Here is a 20269-nt window from a genome sequence, read left to right on the forward strand (position 1 = left end):
ATGATATGCCAGCTCAGTCTCTCGGAGGTGATGCTGATGCTAAAAAAAGAAAAAGTGCGATCGAACACGGGAAGGGAAGCGCGTTGGTGATGGTCGAAAAGGAAAGGAGGCAGCGCAGGCAAATCCAAGGAGCCACACCACCACACCAACCACCATCCGACGCGGTGCCGAGCGACGCGAGCCGAGAGTGGTGTGGGTGGCCGCGCCGCGTGTGCCCGTCCGATTCGCTCCCACTCCGCTCCGCTTTTTTCTTGTACATACAGTATATATATATGTACAGCACGTACGCTTCCCAAAGCCCCGAACCCACAGGGCAGCGCTCCTCCCCCGCCCCGACGACCCATCGCCATTCCCCACACGCTACCCGACTGCCACTCAGCTCCGCCGCCCCCAACCTCGCGCTCGGTGGGCGGAAGCGCACGATGGCGCCCAAGCGGCCGCTGGAGACCGTGCTGCCGGAGCAGGAGGGGCCGCGGTCCCCGAGGAAGCGGCTGCGCCGGACGGTGCTCCTCATGATGTGGCTGTGAGTACCCTCACCTAGCCGTTCGCCTCCTTCTCTGGCTACCTTCCTTGATTTGAACCCACCGGTTTCATTCGCGCGGATCTGCGCCGCAGGGAGAGGAGGAGGGCGAGCCCGGTCACCGTCGAGCAGCTGGCCCAGATGGTTCGCCAGGTGAGGCCATTCCTCGTGCCTCCCGGGTCCACTCCCCTCCCCGCCTTTCGATTTTGTTTTCCCAGTCGTCTCCTCCTCCTCGCTGTGTGTCTGTGTGTTTGGTTCCTATTTGTGGCGAGCGATAACTGACCAAGTTTGGCGGTGGGTGGGTTCTGATTGAATTGTCACGGTGCGACAGGCGCAACTGGATTTGATGAAACTGTTTATTCTCTTCACGGTGCTTGTCGCGCAGCTTGGCTCCATGGAGAGGCTGCTCCTCGACCTCCCCAGCAAAATCCAGAGATTGTTGGCGGAGCAGCTTGCTTCTTTTCAGTTTCAGAGGTACCTGCACATATTTATGTTTTGCAAGCACACGTCACGTGTCCATGCCACAATTGAGATGTTCAAATATAGGAAATGGCGCGTTTTATTTTACGAAACTAAGGGAGTAATAATTCAAGTCCTGGTTTGCTTTCTAGGAACTGCCAGTTTTATCCTGTGATGAGAAAAAAACATCCATCTTTTTGTCTTTCTTTCTATGATGATGACAAGATTGCTGTTCGCAACATGACAGCTCATTTTTTTGCAAAGGAAAACTTCACAAGCATAGTACTATTTCAGGTCCAGGTTATCAAGTTATATTCATGGAGTGTGAGTAAATGAATCATGGATTTGTTCTTCCTAAATATATGGAAATTGTCTCTATGAATCTATTTATTTGTGAGCGTAATAAGATCTTATATTATGGGACGGGGGGGAGTACTTTGGAATGTTGTGGATGTGATGTGATGGCTCGATGCTTCCTTGGTTTAATTAATTAATTAATCTTATCTCGTGTTATGTATTCCTTTGTATCCAACAGTTCTTTGATGGTATCCATACAAGATACGATTCGATCGACAGTACAGACAGAGGTTAGAATCTGGATCTTCATCGTGTAATATATTTTGCATATCTGTGCCTGCGCTTTATCCTAGCTCAATGTTGCTATGTCATGCCATAGATGCAGGGACGACAAGCAGCTTCGCTTCCTAATGTCATCAATGTGCCTCCTAGGTATCTGCCATTTTATTTTTCTTATTGTACATGTTTTTGATTTATGTCTTGATACTTACTGTCAACTCAAGTATTTGCTTTCTACATAATCTGGGAAGTTTCCTTTTGTTACTATCTCACTCTCATCTTATTTAAAAATTAGGCAGATGTCAGAAGGTTTTCCTGAAACTGGAGGCATCTCCAGAGTCAAGCTGCGCTTTGTCCATGTTGACAGACCAGACGATCCACTTTTCACTGGTTGCCCAGTAAAATGGCAGAATGGACGAAACGCCATGGTAGCGATATTTGGAAATGATAGGCAAATCATGCAGGGCGGCCTTTCTAAATTGCAAATTGAGATTTTAGCAGTCCATGCTGATTTCTTTACTGAGCAAGGACAGGAGGACTTCACCACAGAGGAATTCAACAAGCAGATATATATGCACAAAGGGAAAGAGTTAGTGTTGACAACTGTTAATCTAATGAATGGCGAGGCCTCTCTTGGTTCCTTCCATTTTCCAGAGAGCTCCCATGGGAAAAAGTTAAGATTGACAGCACGAGTGAAAAGGCAGGTTCGTACTACCAGAGTTCAGGAAGCAATCAGTGATCCTTTTGTCGTCAAAGACCGCCGAAGCGAATGTGAGTATATCCAGTTATCCATTATGAGCACCATTTTTTAAAACTATATTGCATTGGAAATTTAATACACTGTAATATTCTCATTCGTGATGGAGGCCTCCATGTTCTTCTATTTTTTTTTACTTTTTGCTCATTCAATGAAACATTTATTGTTTCTCATAGTTAGCTGAAGAACACGCTCGTCCTTTAAGTGGCTGCCAGGCTAATTTAAGTTTAAAAAATGTTATAGCACATATCATATCTTCCATTAACTTTTACGGCCTTCTGAGTGACATTATTTTATATGAAAATATGATGTCTTAGCACTAAATGTTCTGCTTTTAGAAGGGAATGGCTTGTTCTGTCACAAAATTTCCATAAATTAATGTCTATATGCATATAATATCCTAAATACACACTGACAGTCAAAACTGTATGACCGCCTAGGTGCTAGGCGAAGGCCAACCGCCTAGCTGTACTTTGGATCTGACAAAATTATACTTCATACCTTGGATTTGGGATTTTACCTTTCTTTGGTCAATATAGATGTTATTTTGAGTTGTCTATTAGGTCGTAGATTAATACTAAGCATGGTAAATTGATTTGTAGTTTACCATGTACATTAATCCTTTTCTCAGTGCCATTATCATCAGATGCAATTATAGCCAGAATGAAGCAATTGCATCTTAGAAATCTTATTTTAACACATCCTACATTTTTGTTCACTTTCAGTAAATAAAAAGAGCTATCCTCCGTCTAAAGAAGAAGCGGTACATTGTTTGGAGAAAATTTCTCTAAAGGGAAAACATTGTGCTATCCTTGTTGAAAACAAGATCAGTACAGTGAAGCACTTGATGCGTCATTATCATGGAGATGAATCCGGTCTCCAAAAGGTAAAATACAGTCATAATGATGTTTCTACAGTCTTCAGGGTTTCAAATTACCTGCAATAGATATTAGTTATTAGTTAATCATTGTCCCTGATCGAAATAAGATATCCAGCATCTCTTAGGACTTATTTGGACATGCACTGCTAAATGTTTTAATATGCACTATAATATCTGGTAGCATTTCATTAACTGATAAGATAACTCTCAATTTATGGCAATTAGCTTACTGGCATGAAGAAGGGGGCTTGGAATACCATGATTAATCATGCCACCACGTGTGTTCCTGGGAATGAGATATATTCCTATTGGGTTCCAGAGGATAAATGTGAAATCGTATTCAATGATTTATATGGTCTCGTTGGTAAGATGACTGATGATGACTATGTTCCGTACAGTGCCAATGACGTCGATCAGTTTCCGCAGGTATTATACCCAACACTGTTCCACTTCCATCACAGTTCGGCAGTTGATAGTCACTGAAATACCTTCATGTATTATGTTACAGCATAAAGTGAAGAACTGGAAAAATTCTGCATATAAGAAGTTTGACGAGCGCGAAAGCTCAGGGCATCTTACCCCTGATTACTTCATGATCAATGGCCGCCCAGTCCGTGCAGTGCCCCATGATGTGGGTCCTTCGGTTCAAGGTACAACGACATGACAAATTTTAATATTTTGTTCCATTACGCTACATGTTTCTCTAAATTCGACGTATTGCAGAATTTGGTGATCGACGTCCATTGAATGGGTACTCACAGGCGGCAGTCCTGTCAAACAACGACGCTGGTCCTTCAAACCAAGAAACACTGCCGTTTTCACAGCCCACATATGAACAGAGTGTGCATCAAGGTCAATACTAAACACCTGCATAATTTTGTATCACGCATCCTCCATACTATAATTCCTGCTTCGTCGCAAGAAAATTATTTTTGAAACGAGCATCATAGGAAGTTATTATTAGTATTGATTCTGATAGTTTTGGGGATCAACTTGCTGTAGGACTTGGCCAGCACGATCCTTGTACGTCACAGAGCGGAACTCCTTACTATCTGCCCCAGGGAAATTTCATAAATGATCAGGGACAGGGATCATTTTCAGCAGAGCCAACTGTTCCGTCCCACATTCCTGTACCAGTAAGTAAAGTTACCTATGGCATAATCAACAATTCCATCCCACATTTTTCCATTGATAACCTGAAATGTTTCCTGGATGGTAGGTTCCAGAGGATGACCAGATCACATTCACAGCTGCAAGTCTAACTGGCCAACAGAATGGACACTTCAGCCTCTCGACAACCGATGCTCCTGTTACTTCTTATCCTGTAGCAGGTCTGCTTGCTACACCCAGTTTTTCTAATTTCACAGTATATGCAGTGTGCTTGATCATCAATACTCAAATCACTTCTCCATTATGCAATGTTGGGTGCTGAAGGTGTTGCTGGGACTTCCTCAGATGGAGTTAGTTTGGGAACCTCTTCACCTAACCATGTGCAGACTGACATGCTCAGTGGGTTAACTCCGATTGAAGTATGTTTTCTTCAATATGTCATGGGAATTATTCTTAAGAACATAACATACCATCACGAGTTATTTATTTTTTTGGAAAAGGGGATAGCCCCAGCCTCATCATCACGAATTATATTATGGAAGTTGTTTTTGCCCTTCTCTATGTGATGATGAAATTTGTTCTTGCAGTTCCAGGTATGGCTAGAACTACAAGCACGTCTGGCAGCCCAGGATTTTGCACAAGTTAACAGCGGTATGTGATATTTAAGTTACCTTCTGTTGTGATATAACTTCTGTTGACAGTTAAACCGCCACAAAAGTTATTTTCAGTCAGAATTCTTTCTGACTTCCAGACTAAGAGAAGATGATAGCAAATTAGTGTTTATACCTACAGAATAACTGATGACTACCAAATTATTGAAATGCTGGCTCCTTAAAAGTTAAAATTAGGTGGGAATCTAAGATCTTCCTTTTGTTCCATGCCGCAGAACTGCCGAATTCCGACAGCCAATTTCATGGTTATGAACATGATGGTGGCGACCACTGACTAAACATGAAGCAACTGCAACAGGCTGTCCTCTACCATAGTCAAGTATTCAGTGTAACTAAAAATTTGGTTGTAGATATGAATAATTTGTAAATAGCAACACATATTTTTCAGATTGCTCCATATATGCTAAATTTGCTCCTGTTGCAGTAGACATTAGTCTTGTACTATTCTTAAAGAGCAACCTTTTAGAAAAAGACAGTATCTGGCTTGCATTGAATTCCAAGAGCAAATATTCGTATTGCAGAAGTTGGTGTAATCCTGTTAATCCATCTTTTTGCAAGTTGAGTTTTTCCTGGGTATCTTCACACATTCAGTCGATAGTATGCTCTGAATTATGAAATTGTTCTCAACATTTTGAACATGGTAGTAAAATACTGACAGCAGAAGAGAGATTACATTAGTTCTACAAGATTTCAGTTTGTTTCTTAAACACAAGTTCCATTTCTGGACAATCCTATTAACACAAGATAGTACATTAATTAGTTGAGCCATGATGTATGTAACAACCACGCGGAGATATCGATCACACAATGTCCTGGGCTGAAGCTATTGGAGTGCTTCCTCAAGATCCCAGAAGTAGACGCTTCAACCTGATAGCGGCGAGAGGATGGCAATCTGTTACGACCTAACGTATGATTGGGTTAGATGTAGCAGTGAATTGGGGATTTCAACAACAAGAGCAGGGGTAGGAGAAGAGAACTTGGGGAAGAAGAAGAACGGACAGAGGGGATGGATTCAGATGTTCATTTTCTTCTTCGATGAATAGTGATCATACACGGCTATGGCTTATAACAGCGCCACCCCACCCACTGACCACTGGGCCCACACCCAACAACTCCAGACCGCGTTAATTGGTCTCCCGCCTTCGCCTGTCTCTTTAACTGCTTTGAACATCTTCTGTTTCGTCAGACATTGGCCGAACAGCATCCTCTGCTTCATCGGTCCATTGATCCTTACTTTGCTTGGTTCCCGCTTCTGACTGCCCTATGTCTTGCGCCTTTATGAGTGTTTGCCTTAGTACTGTTTGTTCAAAAAAATGATTTGACATCGGTCCGAAAACTTTACTAAGATACATATAACTTTTAGTTGTGTGAGAGAAGGGACAACTACTTCATCAGTTGTATCTTATTAATTTTTCAAACCACTTATAAGAGAACTCATGTATTGTGGACCTTGTTGGTCCACATCGTGACTTCATACCTGGCAAAAATCATTCTCACCTGAAAAGTATTACCTCTGTCCAGAAATACTTCGCTCAAATGGATGTACTAGAAGTATTTCCGGACGGAGGGAGTAGCAGTTTTGTGCCTGGCTAGGCATGGGTTTTTCTTTTTTGGGTGGGAGCCCCTATTTGACGCTAACTACAGCAAATTGGTGGCGAAACGGACAACGTGAGCTGCATGGGCCGGCCCATTTTGGCAAGCGTTATTTGCGATACTACATCTAACAGTTTCAGTGGGTTTTTTTTTTAATTTATCTTCGTTTTTTCGTGTCACTTTGGTATTTCTGTTGGTTTTTGAAAAATTGTGAACATTTTTTACAACTCTTGTGAATTAAAAAATATATGTTTTTTTAGACATGTTCACATCATCTTTTAAACAATTGTGTTTCTAAAAAAATAGAAATGGATTTTTCATAAAAATATCAGATTTTCTATAAAAGTGAAGGTTTTAAATATTTGGGAACATTTTAAAAATATTTTGAACACTTTTAAGGAAAGAAAAAAGGAAAAAATAATAGGAATGAAAAAAGAAAAGGACAAACATGAGATAAATTTAAAAAACAACAGAAAAATATAACCGGTAAAAGCGGGTAGAGGAAACAAGAAAAGAAAGAAAAACCAGAAGTGAACCTTCCTAAAACCAACAAAAAACCTGACTTAAGCCTTCCCAAAACCAAAAACTGAGCTAACGCTAATTGGGCCAGCCCGAAAACTTTACTGAGATACATATAACTTTTTGTTGTGTGAGACAAGGGACAACTACTTCATCCAGTTGTATCTTATTAATTTTTCAAACCACTTATAAGAGAACTCATGTATTGTGGACCTTGTTGGTCCACATCGTGACTTCATACCTGGCAAAAATCATTCTCACCTGAAAAGTATTACCTCTGTCCAGAAATACTTCGCTCAAACGGATGTACTAGAAGTATTTCCGGACGGAGGGAGTAGCAGTTTTGTTCCTGGCTAGGCATGGTTTTTCTTGGGTGGGAGCCCCTATTTGATGCTAACTACAGCAAATTGGCGGCGAAACGGACAACGTGAGCTGCATGGGCCGGCCCATTTTGGCAAGCGTTATTTGCGATACTACATCTACTAGATTCAGTGGGTTTTCTAATTTATCTTCGTCTTTTCGTGTCACTTTGGTATTTCTGCTGGTTTTTGAAAAATTGTGAACATTTTTTACAACTTTTGTGAATTATAAAATATATGTTTTTTAGACATGTTCACATCATCTTTTAAACAATTGTCTTTCTAAAAAAATCTAAATGAATTTTTCATAAAAAATATCAGATTTGTTTATAAAAGTGAAGGTTTTAAATATTTGGGAACATTTAAAAAATATTTTGAACACTTTTAAGGAAAGAAAAAAGGAAAAAAAGAATAGGAATGAAAAAAGAAAAGGACAAACATGAGATAAATTTAAAAAACAACAGAAAGATATAACCGGTAAAAGCGGGTAGAGGAAACAAGAAAAGAAAGAAAAACCAGAAGTGAACCTTCCTAAAACCAACAAAAACCTGACTCAAGCCTTCCCAAAACCAAAAACCGAGCTAACGCTAATTGGGCCAGCCCGAAAACTTTTTGTTGTGTGAGAGAAGGGACAACTACTTCATCCACTTGTATCTTATTAATTTTTCAAACCACTTATAAGAGAACTCATGTATTGTGGACCTTGTTGGTCCACATCGTGACTTCATACCTGGCAAAAATCATTCTCACCTGAAAAGTATTACCTCTATCCAGAAATACTTCGCTCAAACGGATGTACTAGAAGTATTTCCGGACGGAGGGAGTAGCAGTTTTGTGCCTGGCTAGGCATGGGTGTTTCTTTTTTGGGTGGGAGCCCCTATTTGACGCTAACTACAACAAATTGGCGGCGAAACGGGCGCCGACCGATTTTTGCGAGCGTTATTTGCGATACTACATCCAACAATTTCAGTGGTTTTTTTTTAAATTTATCTTCATTTTTTCATGTCCCTTTGGTATTTCTGTTGGTCTTTTAAAAATTGCAAACATTTTTCACAGCTCTTGTGAATTAAAAAATATATGTTTTGTTTTTTAAATCGAAATGCATTTTTTCTTAAAACAAATTGAGCCCTTTTTATTAAAGTGAACATTTGAAATATTTGGGATTTTTTTAAAAATTTATTTTTTATATTTTTAAGGATAAAAAAAGGAAAAAATAGAAGGAATGAAAAAAGAAAAGGACAAACATGAGATAAAGTAAAAAAAAGATAAGTGGTAAAAACTGGTAGAGAAAACAAGAAAAGAAAGAAAAAAGGAAAACCAAAAGAGAACCTTCCTAAAACCGAGGAAAAAACTGACACAAACCTTCCCAAAACCGCGCTAATTTTGCCAGCCCGAGATAATCGTTATGTGTAAATTGTTGGCAATTTAATGCAAAGAGCATCAAATAAGGATTACCTTGTTTGGTTGGGTACCTGGTCAGAAAAAGGTTTACCGTGAAAATCAAGCTGATTAAAGTAGGATGTGTTGCCAGGTTTTTCCCAAGCGACCGATTCCTAGCATCTGGGCCACGCTATTTTCTTTTGAGCAACACCTGGGCCACTCTAATGAAAGCGCTTGAGTCATGGACCAAGCTAAGTAGGGCTCTTCGCTAAAAGAAAAACTAAGCAGGGCTTTCGGGTCACGAGGCTGGTTTAGCTTCTACTCCTCTAGACAACCTCTAGGCCAGGCGTGAAGGGACGAGGACATCAACCAACGAGGTCTTGTATATAGCCCGCAGATATGAATGAGTTGGCTAGAGTTTGAGAGAGAAGGGTGGTGGTTGGAGATTTACCTAGTCTCCTCGCCTCCTGCTTTCATCTTGCCATTTGTGAGGTGAGGGGACCTTGCTTTTGAGAAATTTACGATCTTCGTCAGCATATTCAAGGCGCTTGCGCTTGGACCGCTACGAGAGGCCTTTCTAAGATGAACTGGGCTTTGGATCTCTCGTGCCTCTTGATCATCCTCTCACCCAAGACATGTTATTTCTCGTTGGATTGAGTTTTTCACATCAATCTCTTGGGTGGATAGTGTGTGAGTCTCTGTGATTTTATCGAGGTTGTAGATGATAGTTGTGAGGTGCTGCTTTTCTTTTTCGTATACCCCGCTGAAATGTTTCACCCTTCCAATTTGGAATTGTCGTGTGGTGCGAATTTTAGAATTCCATCTCTGAATTTTCATTCCACCTATGGAGTGCCTTTCACAAATTCTTGATAATATCCGCAAAAACATCCTGCTGTAACCATCCAACTCGAATTTTGTAAGTCGAAAACTATGAGTTGTGGGATTACATTAATCAATATTTGGTACATTGGATTAGTAATAATATTTGAAAATATGGATTTTTCATTACCCGATCATTCCAAGTTATATTCCAAAAGGACAATAAAGAATCTTATACACTATTATATGCGCTCATTGGCTTCCGTGATTAGCCGTTGACGCTCACAAAATTTCACAAAATTGATGATGTTCAATTTGTTGTAGACTTCAATTTTTTACCAGTCCATTTCAGTTCGCTGAACATTCTTCCTCTGCTTTGGTTCAGACATTTCTCAAAGTTATTACCTTTTTGCATGAAGAGACAATTACTTCAACCTTTTTTATTTGGGCTAGTGAAGGAAACTCAGGTCTTACAATCTAGCCACACTAGCTTAATTATATAATTCAAGTATAAAAACAAAATGATTGAACAAATTTCTAGGAAGAATGCATATCTACAAGACGTTGGCCGATAAGTGTTCCTGCAATATAGGAGACTAGCTACATGTAGGTGTTCCTGCAGGGTGCAGTCTCCCCGCCGGACAAGACAGGAGAGGGATGTAACCCAACCAATGATTGGAATAGTGACACTGGACACACGATCGCCGGACAAGACAGGAGAGGGATGTAACCCAACCAATGATCGGAATAGTGACACTGGACACACGATCGATTTCCTATACTAGGTTTATAATTGTGTGGTTCTTCTTTGTGCTATGGAGTATCCTATCCGTTCAACTACATACAAGAAACCTGGTTGATCCCACATGACACATTGATGTGGTAAGGGCATGCTCCATGTATCTCTTCCTGATGCCACTCATTCCCAAGGGGAATCAATGTAATAAATCGAGGATGCATGACATGGTCTAGGCCTTAGTGTAGGGCTTAACCGATTGGATATGGAAAGTGATCTATTTTGACTCCTTCCAACACGCTCTTCTCGCATAGAGACATGGTAGCCGAGTAAATGAGAAATGGAGTAAGAGATAGATGGAGATGTAGAAGGGAGAAGGAGACTCGTATATAGGATGCATACAAAGGGAGAAGACGACATTAAATTTTCATGAGGTGGAGGTGGCACCTAGAATTAATGTCATGAGATTACCCAGGGGCGTAGATGGCAATTGGTTGTTTCTTGTGCCCCTCACGATGGAAGGCAGTTATACATATGTACCTCTATAAAGATGCACATACTATGTTGCTAGGGATGGTAATGGGTACCCATCACCCACGTACCCTGCGGGTAAAAACCCTATTAGGGTAAGGGTATGGGACAAAAAGTTACCCATGGGTATGTAAAATAGAGAAATCTCAAACCCAACGGATAGAGAGGGTACGTATATGAGATAAATAACCCATACCCGCATACCCATGTACCCTTATAAAATCTAAGAAGCACAGAAACTTTATATCTACCCTTTGTTGTGAGTTTGTGAACTTCAAATGTATGACTATGTGCTACTATTTATGACTATGTGTTGATATGTTTTTTTACTATACTATGTGTTGATATGTTGATGTGTTATTGTGTACAAGAAAGTGCTGATGTTTATAGAATGTGTTGGTGTATATGATGTGTTGTTGTTTATAAGTATGTATTGATGTTATTATGCGGTATTGTTTATAAATTATGATTATATGCTGTTGTTTATGATTATGTGTTGCTCAAATTGATGTTACGCAACCGTGGATATTTCTACCCGCGGATACCCAATAACCCTGTCGGGCGACGGTATGGGGAAAAATACCCACTAGCGGGTATGGGTACGAGTGGTGGGTAAGCTTAAATGGGATGGGTAAGGGTATGGGTTCCTCCACCCGTACCCAAACCCTGCGGGTGCCATCCCTATATGTTGCGAAGTTGCATGCAAGTCATAAGATAGTACATGAAACTCTCTAACACCTAGTCAACTAGATATGTAGACATCCCATTGTTACAAAGTTTGAGATGTCATTAAAATTAATAAAACAAAACAAAAGCTACAAGGAACTAACACACTCACCATCCATGCTGGAAGTAATTATTCCACTAAATCTCTCCAGCAGGGTACTCCGTGCAACCATGTTCTGGTGGTGCTTTGATGCAAGCAACATGGACCAACAACAAAACTAACCCATAGACAAAAATCTAACCTACAAAGGATTAGAAGTTCTTTTATTTAATCAAAAATAGGATTGTTAAGACATACACAAAATTACCAACATAATGTGTTAACCCTAGCAAAAATCCCCTCCAATTATTTGTCAAACATATGAGAGATTACTTACAGAGGGGTTAAATAAAATGCTATTTGTACCGTAAAACAGGCAATGACGCAACTATAATGAAGGAAAAAAATGTTGAATAATCTCCTCCTTATTGCAGAACTTACAAAGTTTACTACCGTTCCAATTGTTAGATAAATTGTCTTCTAGTTCAAAGGATACCTCTATAGATGGATAAACTGCAGTTTGTACACAAAGAGTTAATCGTAAGAGATAATTGTCTTCTATGTTCAAAATGGAAATGGTGGCTAAGCAGCAAATTTTTTTGGTATTTTTTAATTTTGCCGCGATGCAAACATCTTATTTCTTAAAATTCTGTATTTGTCTTCCTGAATACAACCCTATTAATCAGTCAAGTTTTATAAGAACTCTGAAGACTGAATTGAGGGATTTCACTACCCAACATTTAATTTCACTGCATTCGTAATAATATCTGAAATACAAATTTTCGTCACCTAATCATTAGTGGTTTTATTCCAAAAAGGACAATAATAGTGTGTACTTTATGATCTTATGCGCTTATGGTCTTCTTTGATTAGGCATGGGCAAATGATGAGTGATATTTTTATACTCATTCACCCTTAGTTTAAACCAAGATATTTCATTTAAATCAAGATATCTGCTCTGATATTGCTACTAATGACTAATGAATGCAAATGATTTCACAAATCCTCTCTTTGATGAGTTTCCATTGGAAAATGGGCTAAAAAGGGAAGAAATCACGTGTGAACATGGGAATGAAAATGAAAAAAAAAGAAGAAATCATCAGGAGGCGCACCAGAAGAAACAACACAAAAGACGGCATTTGATGACCCACAAGTACGTAGAATGCCCGTGCGTTGCCACGGGCTTCTGAAATAGTCACAGGTAGAGACAATATTACACGGTAACAATTGCATAATAATTGAAGTCCACTTCACTTGTAATGTATAGTGATAACAAAATAGCAATTTAACAATGTATAGAATGCTCATGCGTTGCCACGGGCATTTAAAATATTTTGATAGAGTTATACTCCCTCCGTCCCAAAATAAGTGTTTTTAGTGGGGACACTCATTTTGGGACGGAGGGAGTATATAAACATAACGCATGTTAAATTTCACATGTATAGATCTCGTGTTGAATCTAACATCATTTGACTTAGTAAATGCGTACATGCAATGCACATTAACATTGGAGATGAAATTAATTGCATGTTGATATATAGGATATGTTATTAATCGCTCGCTTGAAAGGCATAGATGAGCCACAAATGATATGTATCGCTTGAACCATGTTTTCAGACAACAAAAGTAACTCTTTAATTTGTGACTGCAAGAAACAAAGAAAAATAATTGCAATGTATAGCATAGAAAATCAAACTAAAACAAAGACATGAATAACTACTCCAATTCTATTGTTCTGGTCATTATGGATGACGTAGGTGGTGGGTTTGCACTAAGAACATTCACCTATGATACCTACAATTATAGAAAAAAAGTCTTCATCAAGTGAAATGAAATTCATTCTGAACGACAGGGAAATGATTCAAAATAATGGGCATAACTTGTTATAATAGAATAATATACATAGTAGTACAGGATCCTCTTCGAGAATTCAGGATATAAACACAGTACAAGAGCCTTAAAATAATAGAGAATTTCTTATGTGAGTTCTTCTCTTGCAACCTTTCTTCTTTGCTTCTTGGTTCTGCCCTCAACAGAAACTTCATCATATTTTTAGTTACATAACAAGACGCTTTAGCCAAAAAAAACACCATCCGGTCAAACTATAAAGGGCATCTGGTCAAAAGTATCAAAAAACATGTAGAGGCTGAAAATCTTGGTTGCCAGTAGGCACTCACAGTGTAATGTTGAAGCATACATCATTGATCCTAGAAGTCCCATGAGTGTAAATAATGTTGTTAAGCTGCGAGCAGCATCAGTGTACCGATGAGTGATGAGATTGTAGCATCTATATTCATGTAAGTTTCATTACATAATTGTTGTACAATGAAAAAAGCAGACAAAAAGGGGAAAGGCAAAAATAGTATCACGAAAACATAAACAAAACTTGAAGTGTATAGGAGGAAATTGGATATATGCATGCTGAATATAGAGATTTGTTGGCTCGCTCCTTATTCTGGTCTACATATTCAAAGGTTGCCAACTTGTTAATTTAAGTTGCTCTTATCAGCCTATGAAGGAAAATCCATAGCTCTAATGAAAACTCAATGCATGGCAAATTAGCATATCCACATTCGACAATAAGAAGTGTGCCCTGCCATATCTACAGTAGATGGGGAACAATGGCTAAGATGTGCTGCTCTCAAGTGGCTGCACGGATGGAGTGGTGGCCACTATTGCAGTTGTGACCATACTCTAGCAGCAGGGGCACCATGGTGGGAAGGGAGATATATCCAAAGGAGATGGGCAGATGGTCAAGGTATCCGAGCACTCGGTGTCTACTCCATGAAGAAGGTTGTCCTACCCATATAAACCATTGTGGGGAAGATGATGGCCACTCCTCTAGCTCCTCACATGACCAATCTAGTCTCCAATGCGCAAAGCGCTTTCATCAAAAAGAGGAGTATCCATGACAACTTCATGTATATCCGAAATCTAGCCCGATGCTTCCACCGCAATAAATCTCCTACCCTACTATTCAAGCTTGATATCAAGAAGGCCTTCGACTCGGTTGGATGGGGCTATTTGATGGGCTTGCTCTGTCATCACGGCTTCCCAAGCCACTTTCGTGACTCGGTCTCGGCTCTCCTCTCCACGTCATCCTCTCGTGTGTTTCTTAACGGAATTGCTAGTGACGATATTAGACATGGTCGAGGCCTTCGATCAAGGGATCCACTTTCACCGCTTCTCTTTGTCCTGGCTATCGACCCTCCACACCACATCCTTGCCGAAGCCACGACCCAAGGGAAACTTCATCCACTTAGTGGGATACCGGTCCGTGCGTCCTTGTATGCGGATGATGCTGCCATCTTCGTTGTGCCCATTAAAACTGATATCCAATTCATGGCCTCAACACTTGTTTCGCCAACTACGCCAACATTCTTGTTGCGCCCATTCGCTGCGAGGGCATTGATCTAGATGGCGTCCTGCATGACTTTCCGGCTGTTCGCTTCGGCTTCCGATTGAGATACTTGGGGCTACCCCTCTCATTTAGGAGGCTAAAGAGGATCCACTTCCAATTCCTAGAGGACAAGATTGCTGACAAGCTCCGGCCTTGGGCGGCTAGGCATGTTGCCACCCCCGGTCATATTGTTTTGGTTAAAGCGGTGCTCATGGACATTGAATTTACCATCTCACGCCTCTTGAGCTACCGGCTGAAGTCAGAAAGAAAAATGATAGCTTGGGACGCGCCTACATATGGGCTGGCTGTGACAAGGTCACCACTGGGAAATATAAAGTCAATTGGGACCTGGTGTGCAGCCCAAGATTTTTGGTGGCCTAGGTGTGCTCAATCTCGACAAGTTTGTCATCGCCCTTCACCTTTGTTGGCTTTGCTAAGAATGGGTCGACCCTCCCAAGCCTTGGTTAGGCAGTGGGATGCCATGTACTGACAACGACAAAGACATTTTCGCGTCTGCCGCCACTGTCTTGGCTTGATGATATCAGGCCTCAAGATATTACACCCGAAATCTTTGACAACTCCAAGAAAAATATTAGCACAGTGAAGCTCTCCTGAACAATTTTTGGGTAAGCCAAATTGACACTCAACATGGTCTTTCATTGACGCACATCCAGGAGTTCGCTCACCTATGGGGAAAGCTGGCTGCGGTCAACCTAGCCATGGGAGCCCGCGACACCATCTTGTGGAAGCTCACTTCTAGCGGCAGGGGCGGAATTGGGCCTATGGCAACTGGGCTAGCCCCAGACGTGGCCCAACTAGTGCTATTAGATCCAGAAGCAAAATTTCGGATTTTTTGATTTTAAAAGGCCCAGCCCCAGGCCTCAGCCGCTCAGCCCATGTACCTTCTCAGGCTCGCAGCCCAGCTAGCTATGCATCGCCAAGCAGAAGGAAGCCACGCCCACGTTTCCCACTAATAACGTTTTTGCCAAGAAATAAAAACAAGCCCAAGTTTGATCGTTGGTCAGTTGCGATTCCAAAGGAATCAATCGCCCGACGATTCGATCGATCGGACAAAACATAGTTGCCTTGTTCCATGCGCCGACCCAGGCGTTTCCCCTCGATGGCTCGGCAGACCTGCGCATGGCCTTGTCGCTTCGTCGGAGCAGCCCCCTCCAAGTCCAACCTTCTGGTCTTTTCCATCTCCACAACCGGCAACATCTCGTTCTTCTCCGTCTCCACAGCCGGCTAGACTGGTAATTTCTACTTTGGTGTATCATCTATCTTTTTGCTAGATCCAAGATGGTTAAATTGTACTCATATTACTTTAGTCAATTTTTTCGGTTATTTGTTAAAAGCAAAAAAGATAGAAATCCAAGATAATATGACACGTACAACTTTTTTTTTTGAAGCAACATCCAGCCAGCCTTCATTGAACAATACCAACATCATCATTGTTAAACTATTTATTTTATTAAATTTCCTCTTGTGGTAAAAATGAATTCATATATCATTTTTTAAGTGAATTTGTGATTCCAGCAAAAAAGTGAATTTGTGATATACACCTAACATGCACTGGTATGTGTGGTATAGTTACTTAGTTTTAGCCCTAGGCTTTGAGAAATCCTGGCTCCGCCTCTGTCTAGCGGCGAGTACTCGGCTTCTTCAGCATACATGGCACAATTTGAAGGCCACCATAGGAGGCTTGGGCACCTCCAAAATGCAAATTTTCCGCGTGGCTGATTATCCAAAACAGGGTGTGGACGGCTGACCGACTACATTGTCGGGGATGGCCCAACGGTGGCCTTTGTCCATTATGCAAGCAAGTAAATTAAACTGCTCCCCACCTTCTATTCCAATGCACATTCTCCCAACGTGTTTGGGCGGTTGCGGCATCGTGGGTTGGTCTCAACAATTGCATCACCACCGGTTGGCGGCACGAGGTCTTGGTTAGGGACTGGTGGTTCAAGACTACCCTGGAAAGGGGCCCCTCAAGGAAGGCCTTGGCCTCCTTGCTCATGCTTGTTTCCTGGGAACTTAGGAATGAGCGCAATCCTAGAATCTTTAGGAGTACCTCTGCCGCTATGACCATGGTTACCTCTAGGATTAAAGAGGAGGCCGGAGTTTGGGCACTTGCGGGCGCTCGACACTTGTGTAATGTAATACTGCGAGAGTAGGCTCTCTTCTCCCCACTTCACGGGTCCTTGTTAAAACACCTCTCTTAATCAATGAAAAAGGAAAATCTTTTGCCTTGTTTCAGAAAAATAGTAGTGGTGGTGAGGGTCCTTTGGATACAGGACCCGCAAATTAGTTTTTGCTTCGCATACCTGATGGGGAACAACTTGAAACCCACAAGTCGAAAACTATCACCATAAACACTGTTCCAACCTGAAAGCTAGATGGCAATATAAGGGTCATTAATTATAAGATGTAGACATTCATCAGTAACCGAACAGTCATAAATTTTGTTTAAAAAATGTTCAGCAAAGTCAACAATGCATATAATACCCACATGTTAATTGTTAATAAAAAACAAAAAGGTAACAAACTCCTATAGATGTTGATAAAACTACAATAAAGTTAATCAAACCTGCACTAGTAGAAAAAGGGCAATTTGTCCCGGTTCGTAAGGCCCATCTGTCCCGGTTCAAAGGGTCGTTACTAAAGCCCTTGGCCTTTAGTCCCGGTTCTTACACGAACCGGGATAGATGGGCCTCCACGTGGCCGGTGCGGCGAGCCCAGGCAGGAGGCCCTTTGGTCCCGGTTGGTGGCACCAACCGGGACCAATAGGCGTCCACGCGTCAGCAGCTGGCAGGAGCTGAGTTTTTTTTTGAAAGGGGGTGGTTTAGGGGTTTTGGGGGGGTTAATTTAGGTGTTTCATATATTGTGTTAGCTAGCTAATTAATAGAGAGAAGTGTACTCTCTTATCTCCGTGCTTGGTCGGCGCTACGTACTATACGTATAGAGAGGACTCGACACGCTAGCTAGTAAGCAAATGAAGGAAACAGAAGATCGTCATGAACATATGCATACAGAGAGAAGTGATATCGACCTCTCCTTCTCCGAGAGATTGGTCGAACAACAAGTTTTCGTATATCTATCCGACGCTACTGGCTACATATATACAATATAAGATCTCTTACAATATAATCCCCTAATTATATATGAACTCAGGATCCACATGGTATTCTCCGTCTTTATCGATCACGTGGTCAAGAAAGAATGCCGCCAATTCCTCTTGAATTGCTCACATGCGATTTGGTGGTAGGAGTTCATCCCGCATCCAAAACATCTAATTTGAAGAAGGGGGTCAATACATATATATGAATAAATGAAAATCAACGCAAATGATGGTAATAAAATAAAATTGTGAATATTATTGCTTACGCACTTCATATTGTTTGTTAGAGTTGCCCCGCTCACAGGTCGTGTGGCGGATGGACTCGCAAACGTAGTATCCACAGTAATTATTCCCGGCTTCCTGCCACAACCACTTTACAAGAAATAGATGTCAATCAAACTGATAAGCAAGCATGCTATAATGGTATTGATGAAACTAGCGCTTGAATCACTAGGAGATGCGCGGAACATGCTAGTAGTACTTACTTTCGGCTGTTTAAATTATAGCTTCTTCGGCAGTCCCGGAGCTTTTGAGGTGAATTTTGTTCAAACCCTGCCAGACAAAGAAAACAATTACTTGATATCAGGAAATGAACAAAGTTGCCGATATGGTGCGATAATGATCGATTTAACTTACTTCTCGAGCATTTTAGTCATGTCCGCATACTCCTGGGGATCTTTTCGTCTCGAGTCTAAGACGGTTACTAGTCCCTGCTCAATCTTAATCTCTAGGAGAATATAGTGGAACCTGCGCACGCATGCATAACTCATTAATTACATTATTATAACCTGGACTAATAAGGGAAACTGAATATGCACAAGACAGTAACACTCACTTGAAGTTGTAAGAAAAGAGTATTATATCTTTGTTTTCATTTATTACCAACGATCGTAGCAAGTTGGCCTCGGTCTCTCTGGCCTTAAATTCAACCGTATATGCATCTATGAGATTTGTGTTAATGAACCCAATATCACCGATTTGTCTTTTCTTCAATTCAGCGATCTTCAATCTGCATAATATAGTGAGGATAATTATATATACATGCAATGAAAGAGCTGGCCTATATATAGGGACAAATGGGTCCAGACGAACCGAGACCAATGCCCACGAGGCCCCGGCCGGCCCACTGGGCTCACGAACCGGGACGTATGCCCCCATGGGTCCCGGTTTGTGACTGAACCGGGACTAATGGGCTGGCCAGGCCCGAACCAAAGCCCTGTTTTCTACTAGTGCTGTATTATATCAATTTCTACCCATTCCTTACTCAGAAAGAATTAATACAAACAATAATATAGTTAAAACCTGAAGTTCTCATATGTCCATAAGAAAGAACTAAGATCAACTTTTTCTTGCCAGATTCATGACATATTGTTAGTGCAGCCCTAATTGATTTCAACCTTGGTGCCTCTTCATATATATTCTAGTAGCCCAGAAAAAGTAATCTACACAATCTACTCCCACCGTCACCGCCATCAAATCAGGAGTCAAAAGATTTTAGGTACACTTGCTACGATGAGGACAGTGACATGGGGCACCAGAATAAGCCCATACTCGATGGCGTCGACAAGATAAGGCAACAGTGACATGGGGCACCAGAATAAGCTTTGTATTGTTGTACAATAGGCTCCATTTGCGTTTATGCTTAATCCTCAATCCTCATCTCTACCTCCAGCTCCACATGCAAGAAACATCAAAACACACCAAGAATCTTGTACTATGTCATCTAGCAGAACACGTAATCTGTTGCCTCGTATACATTTCCCTTGATAGATGGAGCTGAACATGCCCTGGACTCTACTCTCCTTTCCTGTTTTCGCTTTAATAAACTTGAGTACATAGTATTCATAGTACTACTATTGTACAACATATAATTAATATTTTACAGTGTGAAAAGAAATTAAGTCAAGACTCTGAAGAATGCTACAAAAATGTCTAAATGTCCAAAGCGATGTTCTTAAATTCTAGGCAAAGCTCTTAACCCAGATGTAGATTTGAAGCTGCAAGTTTTATGCACAATCCTTCATATGTTTGGCAAGAAAAAAATATCAATGAGCTTCTAGCTTCTGCACCAATAA

General features: G+C 41.0%; 1 protein-coding gene across 1 annotated transcript; it reads left to right on the top strand.

The window, feature by feature from the left end:
• The first annotated feature begins 300 nt into the window (after positions 1-300).
• Positions 301-5496, top strand: LOC109752877 (calmodulin-binding protein 60 G). The gene is made up of 15 exons (XM_020311789.4): positions 301-523; positions 616-673; positions 852-994; positions 1515-1566; positions 1656-1708; positions 1851-2326; positions 3038-3198; positions 3418-3618; positions 3701-3842; positions 3916-4044; positions 4195-4328; positions 4412-4523; positions 4627-4721; positions 4890-4953; positions 5189-5496. The coding sequence occupies exons 1-15, from the start codon at positions 423-425 to the stop codon at positions 5245-5247; spliced, it is 1980 nt and encodes a 659-aa protein (XP_020167378.1). The 5' UTR covers positions 301-422; the 3' UTR covers positions 5248-5496.
• Positions 5497-20269: the final 14773 nt, after the last annotated feature.

This window comes from Aegilops tauschii, chromosome 5 (assembly GCF_002575655.3).
Source record: "Aegilops tauschii subsp. strangulata cultivar AL8/78 chromosome 5, Aet v6.0, whole genome shotgun sequence".
Classification (NCBI taxonomy): Eukaryota; Viridiplantae; Streptophyta; class Magnoliopsida; order Poales; family Poaceae; genus Aegilops; species Aegilops tauschii.

Excerpts from the sequence above, each read along its gene's own strand:
- LOC109752877 (XM_020311789.4), top strand. The coding sequence starts at position 423 with ATGGCGCCCAAGCGGCCGCTGGAGACCGTGCTGCCGGAGCAGGAGGGG. Across the intron at positions 3,199-3,417 it reads ATGAATCCGGTCTCCAAAAG|CTTACTGGCATGAAGAAGGG; the intron begins GTAAAATACAGT and ends TATGGCAATTAG. Across the intron at positions 4,045-4,194 it reads TGAACAGAGTGTGCATCAAG|GACTTGGCCAGCACGATCCT; the intron begins GTCAATACTAAA and ends AACTTGCTGTAG.